The sequence below is a fragment of the Lasioglossum baleicum genome, chromosome 7, assembly GCF_051020765.1.
Source record: "Lasioglossum baleicum chromosome 7, iyLasBale1, whole genome shotgun sequence".
In the NCBI taxonomy this organism is placed as follows: domain Eukaryota; kingdom Metazoa; phylum Arthropoda; class Insecta; order Hymenoptera; family Halictidae; genus Lasioglossum; species Lasioglossum baleicum.
Genome location: NC_134935.1, coordinates 17,592,890 through 17,606,121, shown reverse-complemented (window position 1 = coordinate 17,606,121; position 13,232 = coordinate 17,592,890). Strand labels below are relative to the sequence as shown.

Below are 13,232 nucleotides of genomic sequence, written 5' to 3'. Positions count from 1 at the left end.
TAATATTGAAATCAGATGGAATCTCGTTCTATCCCATGCGTGGTAGTGTTTCAATCAAATTCCTAGAATAGCGAAACGGTAATGGCCGCAGTTTCGAGCTTCTTCTTTGTTCGGTAGCGTTTCGCTTGGCTCGCGAATAAAACGGACGCATGCGTGGAGTTCGGCACGCGATCGATTAAATAACTAATAAGAGGAAAAAGTTGAGACCGGTGTGTGCACACGCGGGGATGCGTGTCCTTTTTCTGTTTTGTTAATTTTTTATCGGGGAATCAGCCGGGTAACACGAAATCGATGTGTTTTATTTATATACAATATTTACAAAGGCATACTGTTCCGTCGTGGCTAATTATGTTCTTCGTACGCTGAAACGTGTACAATGTGTCGTGCAAGCATGGCTTTAGTCTTTTTGATTTTTCCCGTGTGTCAGTCGCCGTTTACGACCACCGAGATCCAGGATGGCCGCTTCCGGTCTCGGAAGTGGTTCGCGTTCATTTTAGATGCAGCTCTCTTGTATCGCTGCGCTTCGAATCACTGTTTCGGAATATCTGTGTGGTCTTTGGAGGCTGTAAAATGTCTGAAAAAAGAAAAACGAGAGCAGCTTTTAATTATTGGACCATGATAATATTTTATTTTTATGAAATTTACGATAAAAATGAGTCGTTTCGAACGTAGTTTGGTTGCCCACGGCGGGTTACAAGGTAAATATTGAATAAATTGGTTGAAAGCGTGATTGTACGAGTCGAAACGTTCTTTTAGAGGGCGATTTCGATTCGCATCGATCTCGATTTGTCACCGTTTCCACGTTCGCCGTCGTTTTTCGCGGGCCGGAGCTGACGCGACGATGAGAATCCGATTACTCACGTTTGGCGATGCTCGCGGATAATCCGAGTCTTCGGCGACATCGTGGGACATCTCTCGACCCTCCAGCTGTCGCGGCCTCCGTGGCAACGACCCGCAATGTAAAAGCTTCCTATCTGAAAAAAGTTTCGCCGGAGCTTAACCTTAGAATTCTCCGGTTCCTGGAAAAACTTTCAATTCGTACCGGTTCCACGTCTGTGCGAACCATCCGAAAGAAATTATTTCTCGTCGATAGGTAGGATCACTGTGACGGAAGCACACTTGACGTTCTAGTACGCTTTAGAAGTACACTGGGAAGTTTTGAAACATGCAACGTGAAGGTATTGTGCATTTCGAATTCGAATTGCATTAAAGTAATTATTTACCGTCGCGTAGATACAGTCAGTTACAGAGATGAAAGTACATATTCTATATACATATGTATAGTGTGCTTGAAAGTTTGAAACATGGAAGAAAACATTTTGTATATTTTGTCAACATTGACCATTCTGTTAGATTGAGATTGATTGTTGAAACCAGAATACTGGACAACGATGAACGCACTGCGGATGTTTATGAATTTATATCAAATGCAGATATATACATATAGAGGACGTAATCAATTTGAAAGTGTGCAATTAAATTGTGATTGCATCTGTACTCCCATGTTTATTTTTATCTTTATTAATGAACGCTAGGTTTGCTTTATAAAAACAACAAAAATGTATCCATACAAATTTTTAGTCATTTTTTAAATAGTATACACCCAGAGGAACAAATTTGAATCCTAATGATTGTAAATTAAAAATATTAGAACTCGTCATCTCGACAGGTTCCACAAACCTAGTGTTAATAAGCTGTCCATAGTTTGGAAAATTCAGAGAGAAATTTGATGGGATTCAGGAAAATTTCGGTGGATGAATTTCGTCCCAGATCGATGTAACGTTTTTCTGTACCGAGCAATTGCCCTGAGAGTTCTGTAAGCATCCGGTTGTGGTTTAAGACGCGACCCGATGTATTTACGATTCTCGTTTGGTCGGAGCACTTTCATCAGTTCGGAGTAGAAAATTCAGCAAACGTGACGGAAGGCTATTCGTATCACGGTGGATGCATTCACAGATCAGCCGACGGTGGTCTAGCACGATGCAGTTCTCCGGTCCAATTCGAAAAGTGTCAAGGTTTACCTACTGGGTGTCCCGCCCGAAGTTTTGCACGCAATTATTCCTTAAACTGCAATGAACAATTCCGAAAAACCAACATGTCGCATCTCGATGAATTCGTCTTTGAATGGGTTACGTAAAAAAATATAGAGTTCTGTATAATAATGATTTTTGGTCGTTGGACATTTATAAACCTTCCCTACTAGACAGTGTCGCCAGAATCGACCAAAACTGATCGATATTCCTCTCTTCCTTTCCCATTCTAGCACCATAAGCATATTCCAACATCCACCACTAAGCCCATAGACTGGTCACGTATTAATCTAGTTATCAGAGAGGGGATAAACTGTATTCCCCTCGATTTCCTCGATCTGGCGACACTGCTCCTAGGTAGTTTTAATTTGATACATCTTTTGGGAGAAGTTATAGTTTCGGAAATAATTGCGTGCGGTCGAAGTATGATAATTTTAATGGTACTGTGTGCGATACAATGCGTTGCTGTGTGGTACTAACCTATTAGATGATTGGTCAAGGCCGTGGTGGGAATGAGATCAGGATTCCCGTCCTCTTCCTCGCCTTTGCTAGCGAAGGTCGCGATACTGGGTTGTTGGGGAGGTTTTGGTTTTGCGGGGGTGGCAGCATGCTTCCTCCAAAGCGCCATCAGCACCCCGGTCACGATTAAACCCAAACCGGTCGCCGTCCCACCTAGCCCAATCAGGATCGGCGACATGTCCACCGAAGATACCGATTCTCCTATAAACGAAATCACCCGGACCATCGTTCTACTTGTGTCTACTTGTACTCTCTCCACGTCTGTGTCCTCTTTTACCTTCTTCCCTCCCTTTCGGTCTCTTTGTAAACTTTGCTCCTTCAAGATTCGAGAATCGATACATTGATACTGTCTCGCCTCTTCAACCGGCGCAGATTCATTTGCAATATTTCTATTTCTTACTCGTGACATACTCGATGCATAACAAAAAGCATAATACAAGAAACATAGTTCCTTTATTACTTTTTCACCCCACAGACCTCAATAACTTTTTTCACTCAGCTTTCAATACTCTTCCAAATTGCGTATTTAAATATTACACATTATGAAACGAAAGCTCAAGGTCGTTTTCGTATCTCGATAAAAAAGTGAAATATAAAAAACTAATTATTATATTGTATGTCCTGGAAGGGCCCGCTCTAAGGGGGGGCAACCCGGACATTTGTCCAGGGCGCGAAGATTTAGGGGCGCTATTTTGGCTGTAACTGTGAGAACAATATTGATGTGTTAATACCCAATTAATAGAAAATTTGCTTTTATTAAAGTTTAAATAAAATGATTTGATTTTTATTGGATAAAAAATATGTACCTTTATTTTAAAAATATATATTCTTAAAGGGCGGCAATTTGTCGTTTTGTCCGGGGCGACGTAACCGCTAGAGCGGGCGCTGGTTCTGGTTAATATCTAATAATTGTTGTTCGAAACATTTTTTGATGCAACAAGCAAGTTACGAGTGGCACAGTTAAGTGATTCACCCAGTGTACGTTTGGTAAAGCATGGTGTTTGGCAAGGTGGACCAGTTACTCGACAGTAGCAGGGGATAAAATACGACAGTTACGCTAACCGAAGCTGGCTAAAGCGAGACAATTATTGTAGGCATTATCGTAGTTGGCTTTTTCTCGGGCAAGCCTGAAGTTTCTCCGTCCCGGACGAAACACTCCGAAGTACATGACAGTTTCTAATTCACTTGTTTGTCATTCGCGCTCGATGGCGAGCATCGCGGTTGAATTTCGAGGAGAAATTTCCGGGAAACCTAATCTACTTCCAATTAGGGTCCCGCTAGGGTGTATTGCGAAACTTCGTGGAGGAGACGGCGCCGCTTGGCGCCGTTCGATTAACGTGTTTATTATTTCACGCGTTGCTATCCCCGCGAACCAGCTAACAAATGATGGAACTTCTAGTTACGTTCCTATGGTGTTGTCTATGGTTAGTCTGTGGGTAGCCGCGATGTACAAATGCCAGTACTTCCGAAGCATTCGCTAGCCTGATGATTTTATCATAGGATGATGTTTTCTGGAATTGATTCATTTCATCTTTTATAATTTAATTGTGTTGAGAAGGACTATGGGGCGAGAATTCTAGCTTTTATTTGAACTCTCAGAAGTTTGAATATTCCCATAGGAATACATTTTTGTATCGACTCATAGTAAACCCTTAAAATCCAATCATCAATCTCTGAGCTATGGGTTTACGAAATAAAATGGACCTATCATAAAGCACGATCTTTCAGCTTTCAACTGCAATTTTCTTTAAAATCAAAAAATTTCCTTCTGAACTATCAATCGGGATGCGTCAATTTTGTAACAAGATCCCGAATTTTAAAGAATCATAAAGTGCTAACTTCACGTATTAAAGTTGTCTCGAATCATCCCCTTTAAATCCACCCATTTTCTTTGATGTATCTCCACAGATTCATCAATTTCTTCGACATGATCGCGTTATTTCTAAGCAAATCCTAAGCAGATCTATCACAAAGTACAGGCTTCATACTTCCACTCAATCCCTCAAAAGTTAATAAACATCGCTGAAACAACCACAAAATCCTTTTCCATAGAGTTTGTGTAGCTCGAACGCGTTCCATTCTTGCAATAAATGTCACCTCTTATTTTATTCTACGGATGCCGAGCGCGTTTCGGACAATGGCGGCCATTCGTTCGACATTTTCCGAAAAGATTAATCTCGTAGAGGATCGTGGGGCCGAGCGTTCGAATTTCCCGTTCCGTGAGGGAGAGAGAGACAGAGAGAGAGAGAGAGTGCATCCTCGTTGTCGCGAAAGATTAATGAATGTCGCGCGGCGAAATTAAGGCTAGCCGGAAACGTCTCGGGCGAAGACATTCTATCGGTGGTAGAGCCGAAACGCGGCCGGAGACTTTCCGAAGAGAGAAACGAATGAGAGAAAACAGAATGCATAGTAATAGCTCATAAATTTCGGATCGTCTTTGCCGAATTTCGCCGAGGTCCCTGCTTTTCTATTAAGTCGAGGCTCTCTCTCTCTCTCTCTCTCTCTCTCTCTCTCTCTCTCTCTCTGCTTCTCTCGCGCGTTTCGTAGATCTCTCGCGAAGATTGCACGCTACTCGACCAAGATGAATTAATTGTTATCGCGTTCCGACGACACGCGACTGCTCCTCCGCCCGTGGTAAATTATGTTGTTAAACGGTTCACAACTGCATCGATAATTTAGTACTACCGTCGCTGTTGATGATGGCTAATTAACGCCGAACCGTATAGGAAATTTAAATAACAATCGATATTTGTATATGTTTGCGCAGCCTCAGGCGAAGTCGGCCCGACAGCTTTTATATCCGAGTAATTGATCCAAGAGTGTCTGTCGATTTGTTATGAAATTCGATGGTTCGATGCACCGCATTAATCAACTGAAATAATAAGATCCTTCCGCGAGAAACCGGACACCTAAGAGTGTATTTCCAAATACGAGTTAATTGTGACTCGTTGCAAACGCTTGTAATATACGATTTTATAATTGATTGTAATTACTGAACCCGAACTTTACTTTAACCTAAAAATCTAAAGGTCTTTTTTCGAAGCACTCGATTTTACAATGTATTCTTTAAGGGGTTGCTTCGATCAATTTTAACATGTGTTCCCGCGGGAAATTTTCAGCCGCGTGAGGGTTTAAATGAAAGCTTGAAGATCGTACATTTTTTGTGAGAGTCTCCTCACTTTAGGATCTGTTATTTTGTTTGAATTCGACTGGTGCTCGGCTCGGTACGCAAGCGGGGTTAATCTCGGCTGTCTAAAGAGCTGTTTTACGTAAACGAGTTACCGTACAGCAAGAACGGGATGGGAAATAGGCGGATGCGCAGCCGTCACGCGAGATATACGATCGCGGGGGTGTGGGAGCGTGGAGAGATGCCTCTCTCTATGTATTTCGAAACGGGTAAGAGGTTTCACGCGAGGTCTTTTGAAGAGAGAGAGAGAGAGAGGGGGAGAGAGAGAACGGCGCGGGTATCCGCATTCAACGGGGATACAGACCGTTGCTTATCCGTCTGTGTTCCGCCGCGTTCAAGTTTCGTAACCGGGTGTGCAGGTACTTACGCACCGGTAAACTTGGCTACACCTTTCAACGCCACCCGCTCCATGATCACCGGCGCACTGGACCCCTTCATATTGACCGCGTAAAGGGCGATCGTCGTCGGCTTGTGAAGCTCCAGCTCCCAATAGGGGTTCGACGATTCCACGCGAAGCTTGCCCACCAGGGCTACGAACTTTTGTGGTAAACCGCCGTCGTAGCCTTCCTCGCAGGATATTCTGATCCAGGAGCCTGTCTGGTTCTGGGCCGTGCAGTTCTGCAACGGGTACGGCTTCCCTGCGACAACAACAATTGGTAACGTTAGCTTCATTAATCGACGATTTAACCGGACAAATAAGTCCGGTGCCTTTTCATTCGAACGGTTGTAGCTTTAGTTTAAATTACATTCTGTCAAAAAAGTACCGGGAATTGGTCAATGAAACACAAAATATGTATTATTCATCCAAATTTATTGTATCGCCTTCAAAGTAGGCCCCTTTCGAAATAATACACTTATGCCACCGAATAACCCAATCATCAAAACATTTTTTAAACGAATTTTTAATATATAAATAATAAAATTTAATATATAATTTTATAATATGTCTTTTAATATATATCGCATTGTCATCCAGTTCTGAGCTATGTTTAAAATTTCAAGTCTCTAGCTCATCGGGAGGTGATTTAAAATTCGATTACAGGGCAAGCTAATTATAAGCGTGGTAATAAAAAGTCTTTGGAAATACTCGAGATCGCCTTGATATCTCTGAAAAATGAGATACAGAAACCTCAAATAACAGGTGTGACCGATTTTCATAAACACCCTCGTAACGATGAAAACCGCGTAAACTGTTCTAAAAACTAGCGCAACTTCTCGGTCAAGCTAGAAATGCTTCTTTTAACCATTATATCGTCCCGCAGATTCGTCAAAATTTCAGAACGTCCTATTTTCTTCCGGCGAACCGCCGAAAAAACATGAAAAGAAACGTGCGATCTTTTTGCGACGTCCGAAGAACACAAGACCTAGCGTGCTGTTAGCGAAACGAATGTTCGGGGGGAGGGTGGGGGTGGAACGAACGGAACGAAACGAAACGAGACAAAACGCGGGACCGCTTTTTAATTATTCGTCGTCGGGCTTGTAGCCGGTGCGCTCTCGGTGTCGGTCGAGGGTAACGCGCAACAGTGACCGAAATCCTCTGGGAACAAACACGGGGCGAAAAACCGCGTTATCCCCAGCTGCTTGCTCGCGCCGTTCTCTGGTTCCCCGGTTCACGCGGAGTTCGGGTCGTATATACGCGCTTTTTGTGGCGGATTTCATGAAAACCATAATTGAATATGTTCATTACCGAGCGCACGCGACCCGTTTGTGTTCCAGACGCCGGCCAATCTAATGACCGCATTGCGATCGAGACTCGGCGACTTGTCCGCGGACAAAACCAGTCCGACAACCTGTCCCCGGTCGGACGGAATTAGTTTGGTCCGCGTCGAACCGACGAGATCTTACCTCGGGAACACGGTTAATAGTTTCCCGAGTTCGATTCGACTTGTACAGCCGCCCCGGCTCGCCCGGTAATTGGACACGTAATTTATTTCCGGCGAGTAACAACGTGTTTCTTATGCAATTACCGGCCAGCAGTTTTTCCCGAACGAAAACCGAGCGAAACCCTCTGGCACACTGCTGCCCTTCGGTTTGGGAAAGAGTAATACAATCATCGATCCGGACGATGACACAAGGGCGCAAATGGACGCTGTAACGGAATCATCTTCCTATCAGTAGAACTTTGTTGGTCTTCTCTGTCCGAAGTGTTGGGAAAACTCGGCGTAGTTCGAATTTCGACTCTTTGTGATTTGGCAGGGGACCGAATTTGTTTAACCTAGGCCCTACGATCAACACAATTTACAATATAATTGCCAATTTGTGCAGCCAAGAGTATTGTAAATATTTTTCCACTGAAAGATTTCCAAGTTTTTTAATCCTACAGATTGCTCGTCAAAATCGCGACTTATTCGTCTCGTTTTAAAGCACAAACTTAAACAACTCGCTGTGCAGACGACACCGCTAAAAACAAGTTTGCAGACGGAGGATTAACATTTGAAAATTAAACCTTTGTAACGTTGCCATGGTTCACAGGAGCCGCGTGATGAAGGTTTTCAGACATCAGCAACTCGGTGCTTAAGCTTTCGAAATTAAAATGCAAAAAGTGGAAGGAAGAAGAGAGGCTGTTGCAAAGGAAGCTGATCGAGGCGAAGAAAAAAGAGTAGAGAAACGAAAAAGAAAAAAAGAAAGGGAGAGAGGACCTGTTTGATCGCGGCTCTGGCAATTGGCCGCAAAGGATTATTCTCGTCGCGTGCTGCACAGAATCGTGAAAGAGAGATGGGAAGGAAAAGGAACAGCGGCTGCGAGCACATTGTCCACTGTTTCCGGGAGCTTTTTCACCGGGCTATTTGCATACAAGTGATCTAGTTAATGCAACACCATTGTCGATAATGACGGCCCCGGACACATAATTTCATTGGCCGCGAAATGGCGCAGCATCGTGTCGGAATTTTCGCTGCGCAATGAAACGAAGTTATGCGAACCGCGGTGTGGCTCTGCACCGCTGCCGTGCCAGTTTTTACCCGGTGTGTTTGCACCGTGAAAAATTGTACACAATACACGGGGGTACTCGTTGGCACACGTGGCACGCGTTCGTTCCGGAAAAACGCAACGCGGTTCCTATTAATAGTGGACGCGCGAGCCTGCTAACGAAATTAGGCGACGATAACACGCGGAAATCGCGCGCTGGATATTTATGGGGCCAGGGAATCGAGGCGACAATACTGTGAATTGGATTGTTATGCAAGGCGAAGAGAATCATTAACAGGGATTGTTGATTTTATTGGGTCAGCACATAAAAAAGCGTATGTTCACTATTCCTTTTCTGTTTACAATATCCGTATTTTATATTCAATGTTTTATCAACTCTTATGAGCCCAAGTCGAGGCTTGAAGACTGCAGTTTATGATAGATCTACCTAGGATTGCTAGATATGGCGAGATCGTATGGGAGGATTGATAAATGGGGGACAGATCGCAGAAAGTAAATGGATTTTAAAGGGGTGATTCGGGACAATTCCAGAATGCGTTCCCGTGGGAATGTTCACACATTTGAGGGCTTAAATGGAAGCTTGAAGCTTGAAAATTGTCACCATTAATGGGGAGCCAAATGGAAATTCTCTTCTAAGCAATTTTGAGGGTATGTCGGAGGATGTTCGGACTGGAAGTGTCAGTTTGGATAAAAGTGAGCACGAACCTGTTGCGATCACTTGGTAAAGACAGGGCTGCTTGGATAGACCGACGACGTTGCTGGCCCAACAGCCCAAAGTTCCGTAATCCGTGTCGGACGTCGGTGTGTAAATCAGTCGACTCGACGTGCCTTCGTTAGTGAATTTTGTGGACGGAATGTCGGTGAGGTCCCCGCTGCTGTTGAACGTCCATTGGAAGCTGATCGAGGTCGGATTAGCCTCGACCTCACAGACCAGGCTGATCGTCTCATGTTTCGATGCTCCGTGGATCTCCTCGGGAACGTTCAAAGGCGGCGGCGTCGCGTTCTGGTTCCTCCAACCCGACGAGTTTAAAACGTGCTTGCAAATCGGGGCGACTGCAACACACATGCAACCGGTGCAAGATTTCTCGAATGACAATAGACATTATCAAAATCCGTGCAATCTAACGTATCGATCTTTTAATCGCACGATATTTCTTCGTTCTAAACATATATTCTCAACAATAAAATGCATATAAAACATTGCAGATAATATTTAAACAAAGATAATCGATTCAGCGAATAACGTGCACACCCCATGACAAGTATCTCGTTTCCTAAAACCGAAAAATTAGGGCAAGAGCACCCTCCTAGAACAGTTATTCACTCAGTACACAGTTTCCCAAGCTCTCCTCGCTTTCAACCCCCACTCCAAACTTCTTTTATCCAACACTCTCTCTCCAACAAACTTCCAACCCCACATAACCAAAATTTCCAAGTACAGTTTCTTAACTGTAATATCCAACTTCCAGAAAGTTCACTATAAAATAAGAGAATGAAACACCTGTATTCTGAAATTTCAACATCCCCTATCCTCGGTATCCACACCGCCATAGCAAAAATCACGACGCACTGTGTACGTTGTACACTATGTATGCATTACCGTCGACGGAAGAGAGACATCATCAGAGCACAGAAAAATCGCCAGCAAGAAAGTTTTACGTCCGGAATACTGTATTTTTTTCTAGAGTCTCGCTGGAGAAGGAGAGTCGACGAGAGGCTATACTTACACATAACCTGGAGCTTGACAACGTTAGACTTGGTACGGCCCTCGACATTGACGGCCATGCAGGTGTACCTTCCAGCGGACTCCCGAGTGATACTCTGGAGCACGAGAGAGTGGTCCGAGAGCACTATGCCGGCGGGGACGTTGGTTTGGAGTTCTAGTTCCTGAATAAACAAAGGGAAATTGATCCTGCGTCAAAGAATTTCCGAGTCGAGATTTTCCGGTTGGAAAAAGTTTGCCGATTAAACGCGTACAAAACTCGCTCGAACGGCCTCGAAATTTGTCCGACTTACAATTAGATTGCTGCGAGGAAAGGGCAGTAATGCGGTCCTCAGTATTATATTTCTTTTGAAAATCTAAGTTACAACTCAGGGTGCATTTCGACACATACTAAAGAAAAAGTACATATGTATTTTCATTGTTTTTCTTTTTTTTTCACCGCACAGCTCACCTTGCTGCTCCACTGTAAATGCATACTTAGACACAAATTTTTGCTTAAAATGTAGGTAAACTAATAAGGTTACCAAAAGTAATAATTTTATTGAGTTTAATAGGTATGTATCTTCCTCATTTCTAGCGGAAGTTCTTTGGTTTTGAATCGAGCTAGGTCGAAAGTTCCCACTGTGCGCCGGTGAGTACTGTGAGTAGGCGAGTATCCCCACGCTTCCGCACGTCCCGGTCACGTGACTAATCCGGTAACGACAGAGAGAGGGTAACCGTATTCCCCTAGATTCCCCTGACCTGGCGACACTGCTTCTAGCCATTCTATTCGTTTCAGGGTTAAATTGCCACGCGTTTAGCACACAATCGTAGTCTTTTCCCGCGCGTGCTCGTTACGGGGACACGAGCAAATGTTAATCGACGATGGCGTGCAAATAAACAAGCTACGCGTTGGGTAAATATAACGCGGCCGATATTTCGCGAATCACGCAACGACGGGGTCGTGTGTTCTGTATACGGGAGGGTGGGGTGTGGTGTTTCGAATGTACAAATAGCAGTAACATCCGGCGCACCGCGAACGGAGACGCATCGTTTCGCAATCCGAGATAGTTTCGAACCGCTCCGGGCATATTCTTGAGCCGTATGGTTCGCACGTACAACTTCCCGCAAACTCCCCCAGACCGAATGAAACAGATACGGCTCTCTCTACCTCTCCCTGTCTCTCGTTACCGGCGTAAAACAGGCGGGGGCGTGTATTTGGCAAAGCGACCGCGTTTGCCCGTGTAATTCTCCCCGCGAGTCAGTTTTTACCTGGAAAAAACTTCCTCGGGATCTTTGATCCGCCAGACCACCGAGAAATTATTAGGTGCACGAACTCGTCCCGTGACCCCGCGATCGCTTGTAATTGTAACTTTCCCTTAAATTTTAATTCGGCAAAAATTGTTTGGACACTTGCTTTCCAACCCCTTCCGCTGCTGCCCCTGGATTTTTTCTCTTGCCTTCCATTTTGTACCTTTCTTAGACGCCACTTATTGTCAAAGGGCGTCTATGCAACACGGATCTTTGTGCAAGATAAGAATGGTCTGCATCGATTTATGCGTTGTTAATTTTCTTACAATTTTAAATTTCACCTACTCAAATCTGCTATAAATGCATGAAATTCGCAGTCTAATTACACAATATTTGTTTAAAGTTGAAAAATATGTATTTTTCAAAGCCATGTTCCTCAAAAACTGTGCGTATAGGAGAAAAATTAAGGACAGATTCGAAATCAACGCAAAGAACTCTATAAGAAGGACCTGACAATATATTGAAATCATAAAAAAAGTTGAAATTTGTTGGACAGTGTTATTAAATAGAGACAGAATAAGTTTGGCTTTGTTCGGTGATCGTCAGGTGAAGCGTCAGTGGCGACTATCAAACGCGCCATGCGTTCCGCGGGAGATTATGGTTAATCCCGGGGCCCGGCCCGGCCGAAAGGTTCGAAAGTTTCCGGAGTTCCTCGGGACGTGTTTTTAGCGTTCAGGGTAAATTTCGAATCTTTCGCGTGCGCGTCAGGCTTTATGGCTGGATGGTAGCAGAGAATGCGCCAAACACGGTCTCTAACTTTTCGAAGCTCCGCCGTCGTCCATGCCGCTAACTTTCTCCCCGCGGCCTCCCGTACCCCGTATCCACGCCCGTTACCCGTTTCCCCGTTCTCTACCGTAACTGAGAGGACTTAACTATGTATGGTATACGCAACAAAGCGTGAACCGGATTCTCCTGCAGCCACGCCATCATCCTTTTAAAAGCTTCAACGTTATCCGCCAGCCCTGAATAACATTTCCCGAAGATCGCGGCTGCTGCTGCCGCGTGCCCCGTGCTTCACGGAATAAACGAACTATAACGCGAGACGAAATTGCTTATGGATCCAAACTGCTACCATTGTTTTATTGAAAAATGTGTATGGAGTCTCTGAATGTCTTTTCACGCTTTGGTGGGTTCCATGCTGATCACTGGATCGGGGAATTTTATGCGGAATAAAAATTGTTTATGTTCATTGCACGACCCAGGAGCTACTTTTTAAAATCATTTTCGTATTCTTTAGTCGTACATAAATTAGACGTACTTAATTAGGAGTGGAATTATGTTCTTTTCCGTTAATCTCGGGCAGTTACTATGGCTATTTAAATTGAAACATTCGACATGTTCTCTGGTAATTTATTACATATTGCGATATTGAAAAGTATGTAGGCAATTGTAGTTTCATAGGAGAATTTAACAATAAACATCGTTTGGTAACACGAATTCATGTAGTAGATACACAGGAGAATTCGGCAATAAACATCGTTCGATAATATTAATTTATACCGCAGATTCACAAGAGAATTTAATATACAAACATCCCTCTCGATAATACTATTAA

General features: G+C 43.8%; 1 protein-coding gene across 3 annotated transcripts in view; it reads right to left on the bottom strand.

Moving 5' to 3' along the window:
* Positions 1 to 278: 278 nt before the first annotated feature.
* Positions 279 to 13,232, bottom strand: part of LOC143210516 (hemicentin-1) — a 188,898-nt gene continuing 175,944 nt past the window's right edge. For 2 of the 3 annotated variants that reach the window (XM_076427417.1, XM_076427418.1), the window contains exons 10-15: positions 10,392 to 10,551; positions 9,370 to 9,717; positions 6,108 to 6,374; positions 2,511 to 2,750; positions 862 to 974; positions 279 to 574 (exon numbers count right to left, since the gene is read on the bottom strand). In XM_076427417.1, the coding sequence (XP_076283532.1) occupies positions 494 to 574; positions 862 to 974; positions 2,511 to 2,750; positions 6,108 to 6,374; positions 9,370 to 9,717; positions 10,392 to 10,551 (1,209 nt within the window). In that variant the 3' untranslated portion in view covers positions 279 to 493. Of the gene's footprint in view, positions 575 to 861; positions 975 to 2,510; positions 2,751 to 6,103; positions 6,375 to 9,369; positions 9,718 to 10,391; positions 10,552 to 13,232 lie in introns of those variants that run through there. The other variant, XR_013009270.1, reaches the window with a different exon arrangement.